The sequence below is a fragment of the Symphalangus syndactylus genome, chromosome 4 (assembly GCF_028878055.3).
Source record: "Symphalangus syndactylus isolate Jambi chromosome 4, NHGRI_mSymSyn1-v2.1_pri, whole genome shotgun sequence".
Taxonomy (NCBI): Eukaryota; Metazoa; Chordata; class Mammalia; order Primates; family Hylobatidae; genus Symphalangus; species Symphalangus syndactylus.
Window position 1 is genome coordinate 158846709 of NC_072426.2, and position 27715 is coordinate 158874423.

The 27715-nt window shown below is 38.2% G+C and overlaps 1 protein-coding gene across 16 annotated transcripts in view; it reads right to left on the bottom strand.

Moving 5' to 3' along the window:
* SORBS2 (sorbin and SH3 domain containing 2) overlaps positions 1–27715 on the bottom strand; it is a 231545-nt gene that overhangs the window by 88291 nt on the left and 115539 nt on the right. For 4 of the 16 annotated variants that reach the window (XM_055276620.2, XM_055276622.2, XM_055276621.2 and 1 more), the window contains exons 3-6: positions 18616–18665; positions 12660–12752; positions 6808–6834; positions 6435–6559 (exon numbers count right to left, since the gene is read on the bottom strand). In XM_055276620.2, coding sequence (XP_055132595.1) covers positions 6435–6559; positions 6808–6834; positions 12660–12752; positions 18616–18625 — 255 coding nt within the window. In that variant the 5' untranslated portion in view covers positions 18626–18665. Of the gene's footprint in view, positions 1–5009; positions 6410–6434; positions 6560–6807; positions 6835–12659; positions 12753–18615; positions 18666–27715 lie in introns of those variants that run through there. The other 12 variants (XM_063638472.1, XM_063638471.1, XM_055276626.2 and 9 more) reach the window with 8 other exon arrangements.

Below are 27715 nucleotides of genomic sequence, written 5' to 3' on the forward strand. Positions count from 1 at the left end.
TGCGCGTGCACAGACATCAGATGGAGAAATTGCCAAAGACCTGATCAACTAATAGCATTACAAGCCCACAGAAAGGAAGCCATACTAATGGAAGACATCAATGATTGGGGCTGGTCTTGATAGCAATGTTCCAGAAAGTGCGCTCTGCAGTTCTGCACCTATCATCCCGCGCTGCTGACATGTCTGCATTACTCTGTCCTCCTTAGCATCTACATACTGATCCCATGGAGCAAAAGAAATGAGTTTCCTCTCCCTTCTACAGATAGTCAGGCAAGTTCCCCCGTGAGTCCCCAGCATATGTGCAGTGGCAGCTGTGAAGGTGAGGCTTTGGCAAATGATTGATTATGTTGTTTCATAACGGACAGGACAAGCTTATCTTCCTGAAGCAAGGAACATAGCACAGATGCCATAGAAACTGTTTGGGGGTGTAGATTTTTGCTGGCTTTCCAAAGTGTCTGGCTTATACCTTCACTTACTTGACACTGAGAACAATGTGACATTTTTAGCAACAGGATATCTGGTCACACAGTAACAGAGGGATAACATGCCTCATTTCTGGTCTGTTTGTAGGAGGTCAATTAAAGCACATGCCATTTAGAAAACACTATGAAAAATTGTCAAATATGAAGAGAATTTCTAACGGTGACCTGTAGTTTTCTTCTTAATGATCAGACTTTAATAATAACAAAACTATATAAATACAACTTCTGGAACACTGAAATGTACTTTTCACATCTGGGTGTACTTTTATTGCTTGGGCCTGCTAATTCCTGGGAGCCTAATTCTTTATAATGGAGCACATATTTGGCTGACTCACAGTGTATAGCTTACAATGCTTGGCATTGGCTAAGGCTTGCCAGAATGCGGAGTGCAAGTGTTTAAAATGGAAAGGTCACCATTGTGAAAGGTCATTACATGGAAAATGAGACTTAAAAATGAAGCATATCACAATCATCAAGATGTAGAAACAAACCAAATGTCCATTGATGGATAAATAGATAAAGACAATGTGGTGTATGCACACACCGGAATACCATTCAGCCTTAAAAAAGATGGATATCCTGCCACATGCTGTAACATGGAGCAATCTGGAGGACCTTACACCAAGTGAAGGCCAGTCTCAGAAGGACAAATATCTGAGCAGAGAGTAGAGTGGTGGTTGCCAGGGGCTTGGGGAAGGGGGATATGAGTTGCTATTCCATGGGCATAAAGTTTTAGTTATGCAAGATGAATAAACTCTAGAGATCTGCTGCACAGCATGGTGCCTACAGTTAACAATACTGCATTGCACACTTACAAATTTGTTAAGAAGGCAGATCTCAAGTTAAATGTTCTTACCAAAATTTTAAACAGAGAATAAAAACTGCAACAGCTTCATGCTACCTTTTTTACAAAGCCTTAGAAAAGAGGACACACTATCTTGGAACAAACTGAAAGTCTGTTGAAATAAACTTTTACATACCAGTAAAAAAAACGAAGCATTGTTGAAAATAATATATTTCGTTTTCCCAATCAGATGTATAATTTGGAAAAATATTATTTAATGATGATGACAGCTACTGTATGTTGAGGAATTACTATGAAGCAGGCACCATGCCAAGATCTTTATATGCTTTACTCAAACCTCCCAGCAGGTCTATGAATGGTTGCTATCATTGTCCCTGTTTTATAGATGAGAAAACTGCTGCTCGGGGAGGGTGAATAACTAGATGAATGGTTTTATGTTAATAAGATCTTGAAACAGCAGACTGCCCAACCACTCTCTTCCCAGTCTCTCTCATACCCACTCCAAGAAAGCCTCCTTCCCCACTATGGAATCAATGGTAAGTTTTCAGATTTCATTTCAAACCTGTCTTATCAACAGCATTTGTGCAGCGAACCATCCCTTTCTTTACACACATTTTCATCGCATGGCTTTTAGGATGCCACATTTTCCCAGATTTCCTCCTCCCTTAGAGGACACTGCTTTCAGTCTCCTCTGCTGCTTCTTCCTCTTAATGTTGAGATTCCCTCAGGCTCAACCCTTGGTCCTCCCTTTTTCTCTGTCCTTCCCCCCGGTGATCTCACTCTGTCTCATGGCCACAAAACCCATCGACTAGCCAATGGCTCATATTTCCAACCAGGACCTTTCCCCTGAAGTACAGGCTCTTACATCCAAAAGCTTACTTGACCACTTCATGTGGGTGTCTAAGAAATGCCTCAAACTTCCTGTTTCCCAAATGGAACCTCTGAAGTTTCCACCAACCTGCTCCACCCACAGCTGTCCAGTCTCAGCTGATGGCAATGCTATCTTCCAGATGGAGTCAACCTTGACTTTTCTCTTCCTCACATCCCACATGCAATCTGCCAGGAAGTCCTGTTTGCTTGACTTTCAAAATATATTCTCACAATCTGATTTCTCACCACCTCCTCTGCTGCCCCCTGCTTTGAGCCCCCATCATTTCTCACCTAAAGGACTGCAGTAGTTACCTAACTGGTTTGCCTGATCTCCTCCTTGCCCCACTATGATACGTTTTTCACTGAGCTGCCAGAATGATTTTGTTAAAATATAAGGGAAATAATAATGGTGGTAGCCTCAACATCCTCCAGTGACCTCCATTTTTATTGAGAGTAAATGTCAAAATCCTTGCAACGGCTTACAAGGCCTCCTTTCATCTGGTCTTTGTTATCTCTGACTTCACTTCCTATCACTCTCACCTCACTTACTTCCTCTCCCTCCCTCAGGCTTCCTTCTGGTCTTCCCACAGCCGCAGCGTGATCAACCTCAAAGCCTTTACATAAGACATTCCCTCTGCCTAGAATATTATTCCTCCTTCAAAGCTGTTCTGTCTTTTCAGTGAGGTCTATTGATTGAGTTACAATACTTGACATGATATCCGGTCTCCACATCTCTACTTTGCATGGCATAACTCAATTTCCATAATCTTCTAATATATGTAATTTATTCCAGTTCTTATTAATGTTTGCTCCTCCTGCCACACAGACAAATTTTAAGCAGGAATGGTTTCAAATCCAACTCTGTCACTAGAACAGACTTGACATAGGTTAGGCACCCAATAAATATTTGTTGAATAAATAGCAGTGTCAGGATCTCAAATCTTAACTTTTGGATGCTGCCGATACCTTGGGGATAATATAATCAAACTAACCATCTCGCTCAGCCTGGATAAAACCATGCAGAATGAAAGGTATCAGCTTGTTTTCAAACATCACAAAACCATTTTGAAGAATCAAACCATGTTGGATGAGTCCAATCACTGACATGTGTTCCTATGACTTCTCCTACACCTGCTTCCTGGCGTGCCCATCCTGGGACACTGGCGAGTCTGCTCACTGACACTGGCACAGGCCTGTCTGTACAGTCGCAGAAAGATTTTGCTCCCTCAGACCTTCCTGGACTCCTGAACCCGATCAAGACGCATCTGCCTTAGCTCCCACCGTCATGGCGCCGTGTCTCCTTGTCACTGATGAGTAACTATTTCACAATGAGAAGTCGCACTCTTTCAGAGTGGCGGCCCTGCAGCCAGCCTGCCAGGGTGTGTGTCCTGTTTCTGCCTTTTGCCAGCTGCATGACCCTGGGGGAGCAACTTACTTCTGTGCCTCAGTTTCCTCAGCCATAAAATAAGGACAGTAGTAATACCTACTCCATGAGATTGTGGAAATTATTAATAAACATAAACAAGCTGCAACAGTGCCTGCATAGAGTAAAGCCTTAATATTTGTTAGCTGCTATTAATGTTGTTACTATTATTATCATCTGATTTCATAGGTGCTTTCAGAAGATAATACCTTAATTAGAAGAAATTGCTCTATTGAATGAATTTTGCACATCTTGATTAGCTGATGGAAAAGATATTTTAGTAGAGGTATGATAATACCAGCTTGTCCTTTAATCATTTCTGTTTAAGGCTCTTCTGCTTTATGAGTGGGTGGGGGGATCTTGGTGTCAGTTATCTTTTGGAGATTTTCTGCACAGTTTAAAAGTATATCTCCTCAAGGATATATTTTGGATGATCTTTAATAACACAGATACAAAAAGGAGTATTATACAAATTATTTGCTTAAGCACCAGTGTTTTCAATATTAACACTACTGCTGTTGCTGCTAATATTATATCTTTTATTAACAGCTATCATTATTGAGTGCTTGCTCTAGCCTAGTCTATGGTAATTCCCTAGTCTTATCATAACCTATAAATTAAGGATTAATTAGTATTCTCATTTCTTTGTTCGGACTCAAAAAGTTTAGATGAATGTCTCATCACATAGTCGATGATGCCTGGATTAAAATCTACAGTTTATCCTTAAAGTTTATGCTTTTAGCACTACACTGTTCTATGGAGAAGTCAAAAAGAGAAGCACATTTCTCCTGTTAACAGACTAATACATGTAAGCAGAAGGATGCTATGAGAGAATTCTACATATATGGAAAGAAAGTTTTACTTCCTGAAAGTCTGGATAATAAAAGTTGGTTAATACACTTTCTGAAATGATAAATTGATTAAGTTTCAGTGAAAATGAATATTGAGTTGCAAAGAAATAGACACTGCTTAAAATAAAGATAACTATTCCCTGCCAAAGCAAATTATAATTGACAATTATTTGAAGAGGTTTTACACATGTAAATAAAGTAAATCTAAGTGCAAAAAGATCTAATGTGAAAAATATTTCTTTGAAACCTAAACATGCTTTAAGTCCTGAAGTAGTCTGCAATGTCTTAAATGATAACTGACCCCTCAATGATTTCCCATAAATATCTAGAAGAAAAAAAAATTTTAGAACATGATTTCTGGATGAAAGATCTGTATATGCATATTTACATTTAAAAATACATAGACATTTGCTGATGAATTTAGTAGGGTTTTAAATTGGAAAATGGTTTCTTTCTCCTTTCCCTTCCTGCTTGGAAACTAAGAAAGCATTCGGTCACATAAGAAGCCCAAACCAAAGGAGTTAGGGTCTCTACAATATGCATGTATGAACACGAAGAGACTGAGAAGCTTAAGGTACCACTCTGCAGTCTGAGGACTGAGAGGCCGCTGCAACTGCAGATTTTTGTCTCTCTTGCTGAAGAGGTATCTTTGCAGTCTCTGGAGAAAGCTCAGGTAGCCGTTTGTGGCTTTCAAGATCCTGTCCTGAAAGGGGAGCTATCTGAATGGAAAGAGATGCTGTGTGTGTCTCAGGCACTGGATTAGGGGTCAGTGAGCAGGGCCTTTTGAGGAATGATGGTACTTCGACAGATCTGGAAAACTGTGGACTATTAATGGGGCTGCTACTTCCTAGATCCTGGTTATGGGTTAGTTTCAAGGTAGAAATCCTCCGAGTTTGAGAATCTTGCCTGTAGTCCTCTTGTAGAACTGGGGTGTTGATGTTAGCGAATGGTGCAGGATCCGTGCTGGAAGCTGCTGGTAGTGGATTAGTGATTCTTTGTGTATACGACATGGTTGTGTTAGATTCTTCAGAATATACAATTGTCTGCCTCGAATCTTCATTGGAGTACATAGTTCCCTGAAGAGGTTTTTTGTTAGCAAAGTACTCTGTACTGGAGGGAATTTGTGTGTTAGTTATTAACTGGTCTAAAATGACACCCTTTGTGTGACTGGTTATCAAAGAGCTATGGAAGCTCTCTTTTCTATCTGGTGGAGGGGGTGCCTGGAGTGACAATGGGATCCAGAGAAAGAAATAAAGTTGAAAGAAAAACAGAGAAAGTCCAAGTTAGTCATGAAAGAAACCAGTGTCAACCTTGTCTTTACAGAAGTAAAGCAATGCCACACCTTCTGATTATGCTATCCATTTTGTTTAGCTAGATTGAGTGATCATTTTCATTCCATTTAGAATGCAGTTATGTTTACTATCAATGTTTGCCCTTAGGGGAAAAAAGTGTTGCCAGAGAATACATGATAACATTTGCTCCATCTACATTCAGGGAAATTATGTTAAAAGTGAACATATGTTCTCTTGGCATATTTTATAGGCTTTGAAATATATATATGGTTTATTTAATAGCATTGTTTTATAACAATTTTCATGCTTGTGGCACAATTTTACTAATATCTCCAACACAGAGCCCTTTTAGTTAATATAATAGTTGCATACTCATAGTTATTGAATACATAAGATATTGCTGACCCCATCAGTTTAAATCCAAAGCATCAGCTGTCAGCCTTTAAAGAATTAGAATATATCCTAGAGATTATGTTAGAAACCGATATACTTTTATGAGCTTAATCAGAAACAAAACCAAACCAAACCCTTGTTTGTTAAAATTTGTTCTCCATGTTGTAAATACAAGCCCGGCAAGCAAACTAAATACAAAAGCAAAAACATATTAAAAATAAAACGTATTGAAATACGCACATTAGGAAAGAGGCTGTAAGCAGTGGTCTAATAATCATGCCTTAAAATAATACAGTAGACAAGAGTGTGCAGGGTTACCTGAGTTGGTGATCTTTTATCTTGTAGGTTTGGTCGAACGCTTCTGAAACCTTTTGCTGCAAGAGAGGAATATGTAGCATCTCCATTCAGTGTCTCTTGATTGCCATCATTGTAAGATCTCCAAGCTTTCATTAAGGGAAAACAATTGGATACAAAAATATCTACGTTCACTTAAACATTTTTTATAAAATTTATTTTTATTTCCAAAATCATTTTTATTTCCAAAATTGTAGTGTTCTTGCTAGAGGTTTAATTTAATATGCATAACAGTATATGAAATTTAAATTTAACATGAAGTCAGCAATGTGGCTATGAATATGTTTTCTAAAAGTCACAAATAATATAATAATTATTCAGAATATTTTTTCTGTACCTGAGTCTGGTGACTGAGAATCACGCCCTGAAAGAAAAAAAAATGTTGAAGTTAAGACTAAGGTGAAATAAATGAATAACCCAGTAAAAATAACATGGCAAAGAACTATATGCATTATTTTTGCAAACATTATTTCAGTTTTAAAATCTGGGTATGTCAAACATGCCAAAGGGAGGCTTGTACATTTATTTTTACTTCAATTAGAATGTCATTCATTAAATATCTATAATATATAAATATCTATATAGCAAACACTCATTTTTCCCCTCAATAATGTTGCAACATGCAATTTTAATCTTATTATGGCCAAAGATGAATATATGAACTTCTAAATATCAAATTAAAGGATCAAAAGAGATCTGGTTTATAAACAGCACTAACTCAAACTGCCAGATCCTTAGCTTCCAATGCCCTGCTGTCGATAAGCATATTTAACTCCTATGTTAGAGAACTGTATTCTGTAGTTTGCATTTGTTTTACCTTAAGAAACTATAGATCTGTCTACCATATCATGTGACATTTTCAAATTATTCTCAAGACTGAGTTTTTTTCTTATTGCAATATAAAAGTCATTTTATACTCAAATATGAAAGAGCTGTTACAATATGTTCCACTGTCTTTCAGTTAGTAAGCTGTGGAAAATAAATTTCAGTACTAATAAATTGCTTTTGGTAAGGCAGTTGGCAAGTTATCAGTGATATATTTGTTATCAATTTTATTGAAGTTATACATTCCAAAATCTTCTATATGCACATTTGAGGTAATCAGTTGGCACGTTTAACTCATGTATATTTGAAGTCATCAGCTTGTGTTGCCTGGTTTATTAAAGCACATGGTCAACTTTACTTAGATTCATTAAGCTTTAACTTTGGAGATGATCCTAGGGGTCAGATCATTAGCCCAATCTGCTCTCCAGTCCTGGATTCCTTCTACATGTTCCCCAGGACCATTATTAGATTCCCATTTCAATTCATAAAACAGGAATTTTACATGCTGGAAAAGTCTTTGTTTTTCTTTTAGTGCTTCAGAATAGTTATTTTCAAGCTTAAACACATGAATTTAGAATGATAAAAATGGGCTGAGAAATGCGAGCATCTAATTTTTAGATAAAATATTTGATATGGATTCTTTCCAAATCAAGGGAAGAAACACAAATGTGAGTCAGCACAGAGTACATTAGAATGATTCCAGCTCAGGTGAGCTAGAGAAGACTAATGAATTCCCATTCTTTATGATCATTGATAACTTTGTATGGATTTTATCTCCAATGAATTTAAAATTGGAGTAATAAAATGGGTACCATAGAGAAAAATTACTTTGAAGAATCATGCATGAAATGTTTATTGGACCCTACTTCTAGAATTTGTACAATTTTTTAATTTTAATTTTATTTTTTAAAGATGGGGTCTTGCTATTTTGTCCAGGCTGTCTTTGAAATAGTGGGCTCAAGAGATCCTACAGCCTAGTCTGTTGGTTAGCTGGGACTACAAGTGTGTGCCACCGGGCCTGGTCTTCCTTCTAGGATTTGATGGAAGCAGAAATGATTGAAATTCTTAATCAGCTGTGTGATGAAGACAAAGAAAAACACAGTTTGGCAAAAAAATACAGAGCAATCATCAGAATTCTGCTTTGGGGCACTCAGGAGAGAGACTTAATAACCACGAAGCTGCCATCCACTGTGGACAATGAACAAATTTTGGGATTTGGGAAAAGGCAGTAAAATAGCCCAAAGCTACTTTATGAAAAGAGAAGCAGCATTAATAACAATGATTATATTCGGATTATTTTCTTCAGGATAGGGAGTTTCTTTTACGCTTGGTTTGGTAAAACTGAGATGAAAAAGAACGCTGTGTGTTACGTGCTGGGGACGGGGTAGTGGGAGCCAGAGGCTTGGAGATGCAAGGGTGCAGGTGTGGTGAGAAAGAAGAGGGTATACTGGGCAGGTCTGAAGGACACTGGAAATAAACTCCCTCTAACTGATAGTCTGTGTCTTCACGCTGGTCACTGTGTTGATGATGGAGCCCCAGGAAACGGTAAGTGTGAGAATCAGAGGACAGTCACTCCAGGCTCAACTGTGGGTCTCTTCCTGGGACACTGGGCCCAGGGATTTGCAAAGGAATCTGTCCCTGTGCCACTGGAAACATCAGACAGTAAGAGTGGTGGGCTGTTCTGAAGGGCCTTGCAACACACAGTGGACACGTGTGTGCAGAATTAAGAGAAAGGAGAAAATGGCCATGGATTCGAACTTCAGGATGAATCAGTATTTTAATAAAGCTTATGTTGATGATTAAAGTCTGCCTTGAAGTGGGTGGTCTTTCAAGGAGACTAAAGTACATATCATTTCTCTTTCTTTAAAATAAATCCAATTACAGATACTTGGAATGCCCAGTCCTGATTTGCTCTTTTATTGTAGTGTTCTATGTGGACACTGTTTAGCATGGCCCTGCTTTTATTTTATCCCTGCAGGAAAGCCTAGGAGAGGGAGGACACCTGTTCTTTGGAGCAGGTAATAGCAAGTATCATGGATCCATGTCAAGTAAAGAGAATATAGGTTAGAAAAAAAAAAGTCGGTCAGGTAAATGGCTGGGCAGATGTGTGGGGAAAATGGTTTTCCCCCAGATCTGCAACATTATTGATGCACATGCACTTGTGAAAAAAACACAAAGCTGGGACTAGGGGCCTGAGTCCTTAATTTCTAGTGTTCTTTAGTAGATAGTTACTGCTTCACTGAAAATCCACGAATGACTAAATGGTGTCAGTTTTTCCCTTTCCTGGCTGCTTTGCATGGTAATATTTTAACAAATAGGATCTTGAAGAATGAAGAGCTCCACGTGCTCTTACCAGCCCTTTTCCTTATGTCGAGGCACAAACTGGTGAGTATCTGTCTGCGATTTTGTGCGAGACATTCCTGGTCCCATGTCAGGGGTGGAACTGGATGCCCTCTATGGCCCTTTCCACTGTTACGATTCTAACATGACAGCTTTTATGTAGCTGTGTTTGTGATATGTGTCACATCGTAATCTCTACTCTAAGGTTTTATTTAAATCCCTTTTAACTGATATGCTATATTGACGCTGTCACTATATTTTTCTTGAAAATTATTATTTTGATGCCTATAACTCATTTCTTTAGAAGACTCAAGTGCTTTTCAAGAATTATTTTAAAATGTTGATTAAATTCAGGTCAACTAATTGAGTGCCTACTGTGTTTCTATGTACAATTATAACCCTTTTCATTTATTTTCTTCATTTACTCTCATTTATTCTGACAAATCCTTGTGAGTCTGGGAAATGATGAAGCTTTCAGAGATGTAAGAAAATGACAATTTTTCATTTGAAAGAAAGGAAATGAGACCTAGACAGACTAATTTTCTTAAGGGCATAAAACATGCAGGTGGTATTGACAAGACCCCACGCTGCAACAGGCCACTCTCGCCAGCGTTCCTTTAGGCTGCCAAGTGGTTCTGGTGAAATAAAATGTTTTTCAATTATTTCTCAATAGTCATTGTCTTGGTTTTGGCATAGGTTTAAAATATCTGTGTGTGCTCTGATGGATTGTCCAGTAGGAATTTACTTCTTATAAAAGGAAAAGAGAAAGACAGACTGACTCAGGGGACAAATAGGTGGTGACTCAGATTGACTCTCTGATCAGAGAAGGGAATGAAAATGGCTTGGGACCTTTTCTGGAGGTTTTACATAAAAGCTGTTGTATTTTAACAATATCGAAGGCAATAAATATTTATCAATTCCCTTTTGATTCACATAAAGACACTGTATCATGTAAGTTCTTATGAAAGCTATATAGAATGCAGTTGTGCATATTAATGCTGACTTCTTTATTCAAAAATGTGATGGAAGCTTCTTTGAAAAAGGTGGCCAAGTGTGGCGGCTCATGCCTGTAATCCCAGCACTTTGGGAGGCCGAGGCGGGCGAATCACTTGAGGTCAGGAGTTTGAGACCAGCCTGGCCAACATGGTGAAACCAGGTTTCTACTAAAAAAAATAACAAAAATTAGCCAGGCGTGGTAGCAGGCACTTGTAATCCCAGCTACTCAGGAGCCTAAGGCAGGAGAATGCTTGAACCTGGGAGGCAGAGGTTGCAGTGAGCCGAGATCGTGCCACTGCACTCCAGCCTGGGCCACCGAGCAAGACCCCACCTGTCTCAAAAAAAAAGAAAAGAAAAAGGGATCTTACTTTATGTCTAACTGACACAAAAGACGGCTGTTTTTAAACAATTATGTCCAAAATGCAGTGGACTTCATTCTCTAGAAATCTTACTCCTAGTGATAGAAAACTTAAAATAGCCCAAAGCTGCATTGTTATTATTGAAGATTATTTCATATTCTTGAAGTGTGAATTTTTTTTTTTGCTGTTGTAATTCTGAAGCATTAAATCTTTTCTATTAAGTCGAGTTATATGAAATTGCGTGTATTCCAGTTTCGACTCTCCACATTGGCACTGTGGAAGCGGCGTTCCCTGGCACGTGCATCAAGGTTCACATCTGAGTAGGTTGGGCTGAGATCCTATTTGGTTGAAACGTCAGTGACATTCAGGGTATTGGCATTCCAATTACACGATGGCACTGAACTCTTACGTTTATTGTCTTACTTGCCTTCATTCCTGTTTCTCATAGTATCCAATGTAAATACATCTGTAGTTTTTCTAACACCTTTTTATGTTCATACATGCATGAGCCAATACATACAAATAGAGATTTGTATAGAGATTTTTTTTTAACCAAAATGAGGTCATACTATAAACCCTGCAATGCATCTTGCATTGTCTTTTAACTTAATGTATAACTGAACTCACTAGCCTGGCATTTAAACTTGGACGTTGAAATCCATTTGTGGATTAGAGGTGGTGAATGGAAGTGGGATTCTGCATATGGAAGTTCATTTTTTTTCTCAAGAAAAACTCAGTAGTTTAGAATTAAGTGGCTGTAAAGCGAAGAACACCCTGAGTATTTAATCAACTGCTAGATGTATGTGTGTAGAAGACTGTGATATGCATTGTGAGAATTAAAATTATTTAAAGACGCCCCATCCCTTTCTCACTTCTGCTGTAAGACCCATTAATCTTATAAATAAAAAACAAGCAATCCCCAAACTGCAACTAACCAACCAGCCAACCAACTAACCAACCAATCACCAACAGGTGTGGGTCTATTTCAGGGTCTGGAGGCACTGGGCTTGCTGGTCTCCCTTTGACCTTCTAACAGCTGCACCCCCTCCCAGTGCAGACTGTGCCTTACGTACTGTGCCTAACTTCGGTACTGTGGCTTAGGTAGTCACAACAGAGATTATAAAGAGACCACCTGAGTGGATGCTGAAATCTCACACCCCCGGTGACTTCCTATCTGTGGGTACATGTTAATCTTAATTGGTCAAGATTTTGATATGTTTAAATATATATAGTAGAAGGGTATTTTGCTGATTGGATTAAAGGAAAGCAAAGGTCTCTTTCAAAACTAATGTTCTATCATTCTGTTCACAACCTTTGACAAAGAATCCAGTTAATAAAGATTAAGTTTCCTACAAATCCCTTTTTTCATCCTGTACTCCTGTACTCCTACCCCAACAGTTTTTAGGTTAAAAAAAACCCCCAAAACCTCTGAGTTATCTTAATGAAATATTGTGTTACTTAAGTTCATGAGATAACAAAAACTTAAATAGTTATTAACACTCACAGGTACTCAACCTATTTTTGGCAAGTGATTGTTGTATTCAATTGTACATTTAAAATGTTTCCTACAAGATCTCATTTTCCTTTGCTTTTTACATTTAGAACAAAAACAGTCAGAAGAGCTAGAAGCCATTCAAGTGCGACATTGTGTGAGTTAGTGATATTATACCTGCAGCCAATAGGTTTGGAGAACTTTGCACTCTCTTCACAGATGTTAGCGTAACAGACATGGCGGCACGTTTGCGAGCACACCCACCGCTATCTGGAAGCAAAAAAATGATATAGCAGAGGCCAAGGCAACGGGAAAAGCACGTGCAATATCATGCGTTATAAGTGAAATGTGCCAGACATCCATGAGAAAGATGAACAGTTAGAATTAGTAATCATGGAATGCACCTGCCAATTTCACACCACCCTCAAACTAAAACAAACAAAACGAAGCAAAACAAAAGACCAGGGATCTGTCTTAGAAATAGGTGTCACTGTTTTAGTGAAAGCATGGAAAACTTAATACTTAACATTTTATGGTTTTCTTTGTGAAAACTCAGGCACAGAACTCAACTTTGTTTATACCATTTAAATTCAATTTATACTAAATCTATAAGAACTGGAGCTGGCTTTTAGAGTCAAGGATTAGCTCTATGTCAGGATTAAAGGCTATGGTACAACACACTTTTAAGTTAATATCATTTAAGTTTTGCCATCTTCTAGCTGTTATAATTCCCAAAGAGAGCTTGAATAATTCTTGCAGTAAAAATTATTAGTGACACAGATATGACACATTTTTTAGGATTCATAGAGGAACACATGGCATTATGGAAAGTCCATTCTTCCTGTAGTTATTGTTAGTTATGCAAATAACTAGCCTTATTAAAATAAAAGTATTGATATATATGGTATCGAAATGACCATGTTTAAAGAAAGGAGTATATTGCTTTTACTTTAAAAATTTTTATTTTTAGAGCCGGGGTCTTGTTCTGTCACTCAGGCTGGAGTGCAGTGGCGCCATCATAGCTCATTGCCGTCTCAACCTCCTGGGCTCAAGCAATCCTTCTGCCTCAGTCTCCTGAGTAGCTAGGACCACAGGCACACAGAGACATGGTCTTGCTGTGTTCCCCAGGCTGGTCTCAAACTCCCTGGCTCAAGTGCTCTTTCTGCCTCGGCCTCCCATTACAAGCATGAGCCACCGCACCTGGCCTCATTTATTGCTTTCATACTTTTAACAATATGTGTACTATGATTCATATCTTTAAACTTATGCAAGTCATAATGTGAAATAAAATCAGTGTAAGTTCATCAGCCATTTTAATGTGCTATGAGAAGTTTAGACTTCTAAATTTGGAAGAGAAGTCTTTTAAAATTGGAAGGCCAATGTTCTATTTATGACCAGATTCAAATTCCATTCTTACATTCCTTTGTAATACGGCATGTGCAATAAATAGTTTTGCTCATTCCCCTCATTCTGCTTATTAAGTCAAACCAAATTAAATTAAATCTTTTTGAAAGTTATAAAAAAAGACAATATAACCACCGATATAGTAACATAATCATTATATATTGTCACATTTTCATTTTTCCTTTTTCTTTATTTTCATAAGGAAAGTATCAAGTTTGTTTATTGGACATGACAGAATTTAGATTAGAAAAGATGCTTGGAAGTATAATTTGAAGGAATTTTTCATAAAATTTATAAATAGTAAGATTAATAGAACTTAAAATCAGTGGAGTGATTCTTACTTCACTTTTTAAAGTATATGTTTAAAGTAACAATTTCTTAATGCAGAAAATCATTAAACCAGAAAACCAACTTGAAAGAATATTAAAAGAAAATGAACCAAATAAATCAAAGGTTATAATTAAGAACCCAAAGAAAGTGACACAAATGGGAGAAACAACTGAAGATTCCTTCAGGAGAGGCTCCAAAAGGATTTTAGCAAACTCAGCAAACTGAAAGTGCTTAGAGACAAGTGTGTCTGATAAGATGGAGGTAATGTTACTGCTTCCAGGAGCTGTGAAATGGTTAAATGGTTGTGTAGTCAAAGGTGTTGAAAGTGAAAACTGACATCACTCTAAGAGTGATTTTATTTCCTAGTTCTGTTAATTCTGGACATCTAACAAGCACATAGGTGAAAAGAGAAAATTCCAGAATGAGAAGATCCAGGGTCACAGGTTCAATCTCTGGTGTTCAGACTGTGGGCTGAGATGTCCTGGGCTGCACTGGTGAATTCATGAGGGTATTGGGGGACAGTTCCTGTTTTTAAGGCAAACACAGTGCTAACTGCTGGACACTCCACGAATTACTCGCTTGGGGCAGTACACGGTTTCAACATAATAGACGAGCTATATTCCTTTTGATGACATCATATTTTTGAAAAACTGGGATTTTGATAGTTGCTATGATAAAAAGCAAGAACCCTCTGAAGAACATTTTATTTATTTATGTTTAGAGACAGGGTCTTGCTCTGTTGCCCAGGCTGGAGTGCAGTGAGGCAATCGGAGCTCACTGGGCTCAAACTGATCCTCCCACCTCAGCTTCCCTCATAGCTGGGATTACAGGCACATGCCACCATGCCCAGCTAATTTTTAACATTTTTACAGAGATAGGGTCTCACTATGTTGCCCAGGCTTGTCTCCAACACCTGGGGTCAAGCGATTCTCCTGCCTCAGCCTCCCAAAATGCTGGAATTACAGGCGTGAGCCACTGTGCCTGTCTGGCCTATAAAACATTTTAGATTAGTAAATGAGAGTGGCCATGTACAATCTAATTCTAAGGTCTGAGAAATTTTTCAGTGTGCAACAGGCACACACATATTAGTAAGTAATTCTTGTTACAAAGAATGAAATAAAACTATTTTCTTTCAATTTATGTGTATTGTTTTGTCAAATGGCTTCTAAGTTGTTAGAACAAAATATTTATAAAGTAATTATTAAGTTATTAAGTTGTTAGCACCTAGCTACTTAATAAATAGAAGTGTTAGGTATTTTTGGCCTAGGAGCACAATGAAGAAATTACTGAGACATTAAAGATCACTGTAAACCAAGAAAGTTTGGGAATCTTTGGGTTTGACAATTTATGTATTTTAGGAAGCTCTAAGTCTTAGATGAAAGAAATGGAGACTCTGTCTTTAATAAAGTTTAATAAAGGGCTGAATTCTAAAACTTGAGGCATTTGTAAAATTGCTAGAACAGAATAATCTATTATATTCTGTTTCTACTTCCTCATGTATTGATACTTTCTGATACTCCTTGAAGATATTTTTAAGATCTTAAAATGAGGATGCCACCTTTCATGTGTCAGTTTCTCCTAAAGAATCCTAATGCTGGTCTTGCGTTTTGTCCTCATTATGACCTGCAGCCTTGCTGGGCTACTCTTCCCCTGAGCTGCAAGATTCCTGGAAGCTGTTCCTATTGCTGGAAACAACTCATATGGGTAAATTATACGTGGAGAATTATTTGATGTCTTTCCTTCTCTCCTTTCTTCAATAGCTAAGATATGCCTAAGAAAGTAATGGGTTAAAAATTCTAAAAGTGGACATGTAACATGTTTTTATATTTTTTCTACATTGTTTAGATACTTTAGTATAAAAAATTAACCACATTTCCCATGGCTAGTTTATTATGTACTGATTAAAAGCAAATACTTAACTTAAAAGAATGCTTTTTAACCGTGGTGACCGACACATGAAGATTTAAATAGGAATATATCTTTTTAATGATTGATATATTGGATAGATACATCAATCAATAAAAAGATATATTCCTGTTTAAATGAATATTGATATATATATCAATAAAACTGAACTGTATTATTTATATAGATTATCTGCATTATCCATCCATATATTATCTGCATTATCTATCTCTCTATCTATCTATTGATAGACAAAAAAGTCAGAGGAGCTAGAAGCCATTTTGGGGACGAGAAAAATAACTTGTGGGGCCACTTTATTCATCTATATATCTATCTATCTATCAATCATCTATCTATCATCTATCTATCTATCATCTATCATCTATCTATCTATCATCTATCTACCTATCATCTACCTATCATCTATAATCTATCTATCATCTACCTATCATCTATCTATCTATTATCTATCTATCATCTATCATCTATCTATCATCTATCTACCTATCTTCTATCATCTATCTATCTATATATCATCTATCATCTATCTATCTATCTATCCATCCATCATCTATCTGTAGATAGATAATACAGGCCAATTTTATTTACTAGCTCTTTAGGAACAAATTCCTACTTCGTTTTGTAAACACAGTAACAATGCTTTCAAATTCCTAAGGCAATATATTTGTGTATATATATACCTATATATTTAAAAGTAGTATGTTTTTATAAAAACATTATAATTATTATTTTGGAATTTTGAGCAAAAGTTTTCTGTCACTTTTGATCAATTTTATGCGTATGTTTGAATACCATATTTTCCAATCATTATACATTAAGTGGAAGTTCATCCAAATAAGCAAAATAATCCTATACAAATTGCTTCCCATCCAGAGTCAAGCTTACTCCTTAGAAATGAGAAGATGCTTTAGAAGGTTACATTTATGCTGCTAAGCAGTAACTTGGCTCAAGTACGTTAGTGACTTAAACAAATTTACAAATTTCTATGTGCTTATTTTGCTATGAGGGATTGAATTATATGAATAGGAAAGTTAATTATTGAGTGCACTGCACATCAACACAGCATATTCAGTATATCATGGATGCATATCTCTGTCATAATAGGGTTATAATAAATAGGAAAATCAGCACTCAGTAAAATGAGGAATACTGGGAAGTTATGATCTGCTTAGATCTACAGGTAGATGTCTTAGAAGGATCAGGAAATACCACTTCCTCATGTGGAACTTCTGCTGGAGTGACTTTGTAGCTCCAAAGCATGGCTGACGCTAGTCCAGCTGTGGGTTCTACATTCTATTTGCTTTCTTCTGTTTCCTTTACCTAGTAATATTTTCTACCTCATTCCCCATGTCTACTTCTGACATCTCCAATCATCAAGATGCCTTTGCATGGTGCATTTGCAGGGTTATAACTTCTCTTGATTGCTGAGCCTTCCTTGTGTGTTTTGACTGTCTCCAGTATCCTCATCTTGCCTGTTGTCCACATGTCTGCAAAGTGACTGCATCCTCAGGAGCCTGCCCACACAGCCTTCTCTGAGGCCACTATGGCACATGGCACATGACACCAGGCTCTGCACTCGGCCTGCGGATTAGGTATTGGTCCTCGCCAGTGGCTGGGTAATCCTCCTTGTAGGCACTTGATGCAACAAGAGACCTCAAAAAGGCAGCCAGCTGGACATGAGAGACTATCTTGGGCCATCCTTTCTACTCTGCCATGGGGCAATGGCTCAAACAACTTTCCAGTGATCACTTGTGGATAGGAAATGATATCATTTAGACACAAGTTACAAAATTTCAATGAGAAAGTTGTTTCTTGAATTACTTCATATTGTATATTTCAAGGTGGGGGGAAGGCAAAATTATAAGCCAAATTATTTCTACTGTGGAAAATGTTCATATGTACAAAGCATGTATCATGAACACTTTTACAGTTAAAATGTATACAATACAGTTCAGAGGCACAGTTGTAAAGCTATTTGGAGATACTACTCTCACATCTACACATATAATGCTTATAACACTATGTGAATTGCGACTATAGGTTAATTAAGCTGATTTTGTATAAAACCTTGGCACTCTGTCTGCTGACTTCTTCAACATAAATTTATGAAACAGATAAGTTTAAATATTTTCTACTAGAGCAACTTGCCTTTGAATTTAGCCTATTTTTAAGTGAGAGATTTCAAAAGTACACAAACAAATGACATACTACCTCTTCCTGTTGTTTATAGGAATTAATTTTAACATGTGATTAGAGAAAAAGGGAGCAGGGGCAAGTAATAGAAAATTCTACATTTGGTGGCTATAAGAGTGGGGCACAAATACAAAAAAAGAAAGTAACGAATCTATGCTATATATCTAATCGAAACTCAGAATCATATTTAGGATCAGAAGAGTGCTAAACTAATGATTTAGGGCCAACATGATTTTTAGAGAGCAAGGCTAAAAGAGTTTAAAACTAACAGACAGCATACCTGTATTCATTTTGACCTTGGAGAGTTTGTTATTAAAGTCTTCAGTTTTCCTGTAGAAAAAAAATGGTGCATAATTTGTTCACTAGCATGTGGAAGAAAATACGATGAAAGTGTGTCTTGTTTTTGTTTTTGATGTACCTGTAAGTTAATATCACATTATCATTTGTCTTATTTAAATCAGTGTTTCACAAGGTAGGAAGAATTTGTAATTCTGTTCATGTTAAACTTTAATTATTGGTCCTATGATCATAAAACAGATCATATTCTATTTTTATGCTTTTGTTTAATGGTGAGCATTAATGGATGAAAATGGAGAAGTTGGCCGGGCGCGGTGGCTCACGCTTGTAATCCCAGCACTTTGGGAGGCCGAGGCGGGCGGATCACGAGGTCAGGAGATCGAGACCACGGTGAAACCCCGTCTCTACTAAAAAATACAAAAAATTAGCCGGGCGTGGTGGCGGGCACCTGTAGTCTCAGCTACTCGGAGAGGCTGAGGCAGGAGAATGGCGTGAACCCGGGAGGCGGAGCTTGCAGTGAGCCGAGATTGCGCCACTGCACTCCAGCCTGGGCGACAGAGCGAGACTCCGTCTCAAAAAAAAAAAAAAAAAAAAGAAAATGGAGAAGTTTTGTGCTTGTTTGTTTTTCTTTTTTTCTTTCTTTCTTTTTTTTTGAGATGGAGTCCCTCACTGTCACCCAGGCCACAGTGCAGTGGTGCGATCTTGGCTCACTGCAATCTCCGCCTCCTGGGTTCAAGTGATTCCCCTGCCTCAGCCTCCCAAGTAGCTGGGATTACAGGCGCCCGCCACCACACCCTGCTAATTTTTTGGTATTTTTAATAGAGATGGGGTTTCACTATGTTGGCCAGGCTAGTCTTGAACTCCTGACCTCGTGATCCAGCTGATTCAGACTCCCAAAGTGCTGGGATTACAGGCGTGGGATTACAGCCTCCCGAAGTGCTGGGATTACCGTGCCTGGCCTGTTTCTTTTTTAGAGAGAGGGCTGTGCTCTGTGTCTCTTTTTTAGAGAGAGGGCTGTGCTCTGTCACCCAGGCTGGAGTGCAGTTGGTGTGATCACATCTCACTGCAGCCTTCATCTCCTGGGCTCAAGCCATCCTCCCACCTCAGCCTCTCAAGGTGCAGGGATTACAGGTGTGAGCCACCGTGCCTGGTTGAGTTTTCATTTTAAAAAACTAAATTTCTTTTACAAATATTTATACAAATGGTTTTTGTTCTCTAAGCCTGAAATGATTGTCTGTTAAGTGTCCTCTTCTCAATCCTAAGCCAAAAGAACAAAGCTGAAGGCATCACGCTACCTGACTTCAAACTATACTACAAGGCTACAGTAACCAAAACAGCATGGTACTGGTACCACAACAAAGACATAGATCAATGGAACAGAACAGAGCCCTCAGAAATAATGCCGCATATCTACAACTATCTGATCTTTGACAAACCTGACAAAAACAAGCAATGGGGAAAGGATTCCCTATTTAATAAATGGTGCTGGGAAAACTGGCTAGCCATATGTAGAAAGCTGAAACTGGATCCCTTCCTTACACCTTATACAAAAATTAATTCAAGATGGATTAAAGACTTAAATGTTAGACCTAAAATCATAAAAACCCTAGAAGAAAACCTGGGCAATACCATTCAGGACATAGGCGTGGGCAAGGACTTCATGTCTAAAAGCAATGGCAACAAAAGCCAAAATTGACAAATGGGATCTAATTAAACTAAAGAGGTTCTGCACAGCAAAAGAAACTACCATCAGAGTGAACAGGCAACCTACAGAATGGGAGAAAATTTTTGCAATCTACTCATCTGACAAAGGGCTAATATCCAGAATCTACAATGAACTCAAACAAATTTACAAGAAAAAAACAAACAACCCCATCAAAAAGTGGGCGAAGGACATGAACAGACACTTCTCAAAAGAAGACATTTATGCAGCCAAAAAACACATGAAAAAATGCTCATCATCACTGGCCATCAGAGAAATGCAAATCAAAACCACAATGAGATACCATCTCACACCAGTTAGAATGGCCATCATTAAAAAGTCAGGGAATCAACAGGTGCTGGAGAGGATGTGGAGAAATAGGAACACTTTTACACTGTTGGTGGGACTGTAAACTAGTTCAACCATTGTGGAAGTCGGTGTGGCGATTCCTCAGGGATCTAGAACTAGAAATACCATTTGACCCAGCCATCCCATTACTGGGTATATACCCAAAGAACTATAAATCATGCTGCTATAAACACACATGCATACGTATGTTTACTGCGGCACTATTCACAATAGCAAAGACTTGGAACCAACCCAAATGTCCAACAATGATAGACTGGATTAATAAAATGTGGCACATATACACCATGGAATACTATGCAGCCATAAAAAATGATGAGTTCATGTCCTTTGTAGGGACATGGATGAAACTGGAAAACATCATTCTCAGTAAACTGTCGCAAGGACAAAAAACCAAACACCGCATGTTCTCACTCATAGGTGGGAATTGAACAATGAGAACACATGGACACAGGAAGGGGAACATCACACTCCGAGGACTGTTGTGGGGTGGGGGGAGGGTGGAGGGACAGCATTAGGAGATATAGCTAATGCTAAATGACGAGTTAATGGGTGCAGCAAACCAATATGGCACATGGATACATATGTAACAAACCTGCACATTGTGCACATGTACCCTAAAACCTAAAGTATAATAAAAAAAAAAAAGTGACCCTGGCACTTTAAAATCATTGCCTTACATGTGCAGGTCAATTGACTACCGGGGAATATGTGATGAATGCAACACATATTTTCAGGACACCGTCAAGAAAGATGAGATCCATCTTTCTCTTTTTTAAAGACACAGGAAATAGATGGTTACTACAAAATCCATCTCTGCATTAGTATTGAAAGCTGATTTTTCCCAGTGAAATGCTGGATGCATAACAATTGAGATTAATTCACTGGAAACGGTTGGCAGAAAGGGGTTATCTCAGAAAAAAGTTTTTTTTTTTTTTGAGATGAGTCTCGCTGTGTCACCCAGGCTGGAGTGCAGTGGCGCGATCTCGGCTCACTGCAAGCTCCACCTCCCAGGTTCACGCCATTCTCCTGCCTCGGCCTCCCGAGTAGCTGGGACTACAGGCACCCGCCACCACGCCCAGCTAATTTCTTTTTGTATTTTTAGTAGAGATGGGATTTCACTGTGTTAGCCAGGATGGCTATGATCTCCTAACCTTGTGATCCGCCCGCCTTGGCCTCCCAAGGAAAAACGTTTTAAATATTGTGCATCGTTTTATGCCATGTGAGATGACTTAGTTCCTTCTCTGGCATATTATCTTAGCCCATTTATGGAGTTTCTTATTTACCCATACCCTGAGACCAAAGAGGAAAGACACGCTGATAAGGAAGCAAATCTCCTAAGTCCAAGAGCTCCTGCAAGAGCTGTCTGACCCCGGCCACTTGGCCTTTGCTCCTGAGTGGGCCTGTTCTTGAGTATCCACAAGAACCCCCCCAGCACAACACACTCACAGCTTCCAGGCGCATCAGTACTGCAACATCTGAACATTTTCAAGAATTTTATTTATTCCTGTTGGATGAATGAGGATGAATTTGAAATGAAATCATTGGCATGATCACCTGTCAAGAAAGACTTTTGATAAATATAGTTTTTTCAGTCTCTAAAAAGAGCAGCAAATGAGCTTCCTGGCCTGCTTGCCTATGTCTGCCAAGGTTCTCACCCTCTTCTCCCTTCTGACCATTTCCTCTGCTCAATTCGACAACTATTATTTTCTTTCAATGTGGCTATTGGAGTTCACCTCTTTTGGAAAGCCTGGCTTTGTTCATTACTGATGAAAAATTATAATAATAAAATCAAAATGTGAATATTAGCTAAATATAATGGTACTTCTCTCCCAGTGGGGAGAAAATGATGAAATAAAATAACATTAAAAATACACTTAAGTCCTATGAAATATAGTTATAAAGCAAGATTTTATATATAGATATATATATGTATAATGTAATCCTTGCTTTGCTATATACACATGTATATGTGCACACACACACAAGTATATTTTTCTAGATCGAATTACTAATACCTTAGGACTCAATAAATGCTAAATTAATGAACATTTAAAATAGGTAAAATCACAGTACTGATAATCACCTCAACATATGTTTTTAGAGCTCTAAGCTGAAAACAATATAGACGATATCCTTACTATGTGGTGTTTAATTTTTGTGTAGTCTGTGTTCAGTGTCATATCGTTGCCCGTCTGCCCTGGGCATCGTTGCAGTGTAGAGAGCAGGGCAGGAGCCATGCTTAGCATGGCCAGGCCAGAACTGAGTTTCCACAGGGTTACGGGGAACTTCACAGGGGCATTTCACAGACCAATAGACTCTGAAAAATGATTGAGGGAAATTTTATGATGGTGAATTTTATCTCCTATTTTTCAGTGTAGGCAACTAAACAGGCACATTTCTGTTTTACTTGTTTTGTTTTTCTCCAGAATTACACAGAAAAAATGTGGCGTATTTCTAAAAACTCAGCTTGGTAGCCTTAAGACCGCCTGTACTGAGGGATACCAATAAAGTCAGGGAGGAGGGCAGCGGCCAGCACAGGAGCTTTGGGAAAGCTCCTTCAGATGTATTTATTTTAATCTCTCAGTAGCTCTTGGTAGCAAAACTCCTAATATGTTAACCTTAAATGGACAAAATAAATGGAAAAGAAAAGCCTCAGGGGATGTCTGTGACTGAGACTGAGGCGACTTCTAAAACAAGAAGGGGATCAACAGCCTCCAGAAAATGAGGATTGTAAGGACCTTTCCCAAATTCGACTTCGTCATCCCTTTTGAAACCAGGCAATGCTGTGCTTAAAACTGCTTAAGGTTTTAAAACTGAATGAGGAAGACAGTATTTGGGCTAGAATAATAGTGATTGACAAAGAAAACATCAGATACAGAAGGTTAACTCTCAGAATACAAAATCTGCTGATATACAATAGTAATGTTTTTGTACCAAGTTAGAGAATTAGTTATCAACATCTATTGTTTGAATTCAAATGCCGATATTTACAGAACATCTAACACTCAAAAAGTAAAATAGGATTAACAAGAACAAAGAAAGGCGCCACAAATCCTTGAGGTTTTCATCTTTAAAGTGATGTATCCTGTTACTTACAAATGTAATTTGTGAGGTTTTTTAACTTCCCATTGTTTTAGATGTCAAAATGTGAAATGACTAACTTCCTAATCAAGCAAGACATTTTCCAAGTCGTTCAAAGAAGAACCCCAGTGATTGAGCTCTCAAGAAGAACCTGAAACCGAAAGGCTTCTTGGGTGACTCATAAAAATGCGTGATTCTATTTCCATTACTTGTGCTAAGTCCATTAAGAAATCCACGGCTGAGAACTCTCTTTATAGACAGTTCAAACTAAAGCGAATCTAATCTCTTTTGTTCTGCTCTGAAAAAGTGTCCTTGATTGTACTTACATAACAAGCACAGATTATTCTGGAAAGCATCAAATTCCTAGAGTCTTTCCATGCTACTAGAAAACAGCATTTCAAGTATTCTCTTAACTTGGAATTGAACCAGGGACGAGACTATGAGAACTGACCATAACATGGAGACTCCCTTGAGCTTTAGCAGACAGTCCACGGAGCAAATAACTCTCCGAACATGAAGATGTCAGCATGATTTTCAATAGGTGCTAGGGGGTTATATTTACTTTTGTCAAAGTTCCATATAAAAAGCAACTTCATATGTGTCCTAATTTGTGACAACAATGGATTTGTTTTACTTATGGGTTAGAGTAGCCTCCACTGCCAAAACACATATGGCAATAGATTGTGTTGATTGTTCATGGAAGGGCTGTTAACAGCATGACTTCGGGTCTATAGTCTTTTAATTCTGCTTGAATTTATTTTTTTCTTTTTCTTTTGGTTTTTTTTTTTTTTTTTTTTTTTTGAGACGGAGTCTCACTCTGTCGCCCAGGCTAGAGGGCAGTGGCACAATCTCGGCTTGCTACAACCTCCACCTCCTGGGTTCAAACAATTCTCCTGCCTCAGCCTCCTGAGTAGCTGGAATTACAGGCATGGGCCACCACACCTGGCTAATTTTTGTATTTTTAGTAGAGACGGGGGTTTTACCATGTTGGTCAGGCTGGTCTCAAACTCCTGACCTTGTGATCCTCCTGCCTCGGCCTCCCAAAGTGCTGGGATTACAGACATGAGCCACCATGCCTGGCCAATTCTGCTTGAATTTCTTTGGATTATCAGGCATCTCATTTTTCTCTGAATCAGAGCAGGCTGTGTTCTCAATACGCATAAGAGAATAGACTGGGTAATTTAACTTTTGAAAGGGGATCCTAAGTTGATCCTGCATGGGCATGAACACGCCTTTGTGCCCATTGTCTTACAATTCTACTGGAATTGTTTTGATTACCAGGCATCCCATTCTGAAGAGCAGCAGAGACAAAATCCTTTCCCCAATTTTGGCAAGAATTCTATGTAGGTCATTTTATTTTTGTAGACCTGAATTTAAGCACCAAGACCATGTATGAAACTAGAGGATTGAATTTCAGCTCAGTTAATGTGAGGAGTTACCCAAAAGATTTTCCACAGAGTAACCTTAAGCCAATACATTGCTATAGTTATTTTGAAATTAATATATTCACAGTTCATATATTATTCAAAAAAAGGACATATTGATGTTTAAGTAGTAGGAAAACATTGCAGGATGTTAGTTTTTTTTTTTTAAGAGATGTATTTTAAACATGAGAATAAAAATACAATCATATTAAGGTTATGCACCAGATTTTAACTTGAATTTACTTATTTATTTTGAAATGGGATCATGTGTAGCACTCTCTCTGGATAAACTGCCCTAAGTGATCAATGCATTAATGCATCTCTCTCTATCTCTGACTGTGGTAAAATAAGCAGTATTCATAAATGCCAAGTGATTTCACCTTTCAATTACAGTCAAGTGACTTAATTCAGGTTGACATTTATCTTCACCTATCTTTCCTATATGTCAACATGCTGCTTTGAAATATTCACAGGAGAACTCCAAGTAGTTTGTTTTGTGAGTTTAGAAACTCTCTTCTGACTAGTTTCTCTAAATTGGCTCAGAGACTCCTCTGCCTCTGAGTGGGTGGCACAGAAGTCAACAGTAACGGCATGACTGTCCATGCTCATAAGAACACCAAGTACCTCCCAGAATTCCTGTGCTAACAGTGCCTGAAAATGTTCCTTAGTATTCAGGAGCTGAATTGCTCACGGCATCTATTTATCTATGCTGAGGCCAGAACACATTCAACATCATTTCTAGGAATAAGGAGACATTATTACCACAAATAATAAAGAAATAAATGAACATGAGGCCGTTGATAATTTTTTATGAGAATATGCAAAGCGTTAGTTTTAATTAGACCAAATATCCCGATATTTGGAAAAATTTCCTGAAAAAAGAGCACTATATGTCTTCCAAGGAAACTAGCAATTTTCCTTTTGAGACTTTACAGTGTGAGCTGTCCAAAATACTTATCAATTTTCCCTAAAGACTTTACTGATTAGAAGTTGATCACCTGGTAAATGACTCCTTCTGATGTTATTCCAAAGTCTCAAAGTTGGTGAATAACTCATTTAACTATCTGCTTTAAATGGTCATGTGACTTAATATTGGTCCAGCACCTCACTTTTTTTTCTTTAGGTGGCATCTCACTCTGTTGCCCAGGCTGGAGTGCAATGGTGCGATCTTGGCCCACTGCAACCTCTGCCTCCCAGGGTCAAGTGATTCTCCTGCCTCAGCCTCCCGAGTAGCTGGGATTACAGGCATGCACCACCATGCCGTATATTTAGTAGAGACGGGTTTTCACCATGTTGGCCAGGCTGGTCTCGAACTCCTGACCTCAAGTGATCCACCTGCCTCAGCCTCCCAAAGTGCTAGGATTACAGGTGTGAGTCACTATGCCTAGCCACCCTACTTTCATGGAGTTCCTTACTTTTATATTGTAATCTTAGGGATAATTACGGAACAACATCTAAGTATTTTCAAGTGCATCTTTTTTCTAAGACTAAGTCATTTGTTCAACTTGATAGTACAGTATTAGGAGAATTCCATTGGCTTATAATGTGCAAATCAAAAGCCAAAAAAATTTGTAATGAAAATAATTCAGATCCTGACTGAGGATCTCATGAGTCAGGCACCTTATCAAAGAGACATGTGAGGAATTAATTAGAATATCCCTATAACACATGTATAGGCAAACTGAATAGCGTTGGAAGAATGGGTCAAGAAATAGGCAAAGCTTGACTCAAATCCCAGTTCTGCCTGTTTCTATGCATCCGAACAATTTATACCAATGTTATTATCATCGACTCCCCCACTGACAGCAAAGCATCCTCAATCTGGCAAACTGGCATTATTCCCATTCACTAATATTTCAAATATTTTGAAGCAGACCTTTACCTTTGATTGAGTCTTAAGAAGATAATCTAGACTTTCCTAAAAATACATGGGGCATTATTGTATTGCTTTAGATTGAAGCAAGCCATATGGTTTATTAGATTGATTTCTATGGATTTTCCCATCTCCCAATTGTTCCACACCCAGCTTAGCAACATGTTGGAATTGAAAAGGAATTCTACTTTCCAGGCAGCCTTCTTTCTTTCTTAAAAAGATCCTTTATTTAGCTAAGATTTTTCCCCCACACATTGCCATGAACAAGAGAAAATCTAAGCAAATAGTTGAATCAAACCCTTGCCTTCTAGCCCAGCTATAGACAATGCTACTGGATCTAAGGGAAAGTGACACTATAAAGGCTGTGACGATTAGCTTTTTCAAAAAAATCATTCTCTTTCCCTTCGACAGCTGAGAGCCGAAAGCGATGGCTGAATGAAAAGAGATGTCTATAAAATGTCACATAACAAATTGTGTGACAAATTGCAGAGTGATAACATCCTGATGGCAGCCTACTCCTGCTTAATTCAATAAGGGAAAGTGCCTCTGATTTCCCACCTTGTACTGAGAAGCACACATTTCTATTTTGAGGAGAAAAACTTTGATCTTTTTAAAGAACCATTTTTTAAAATTT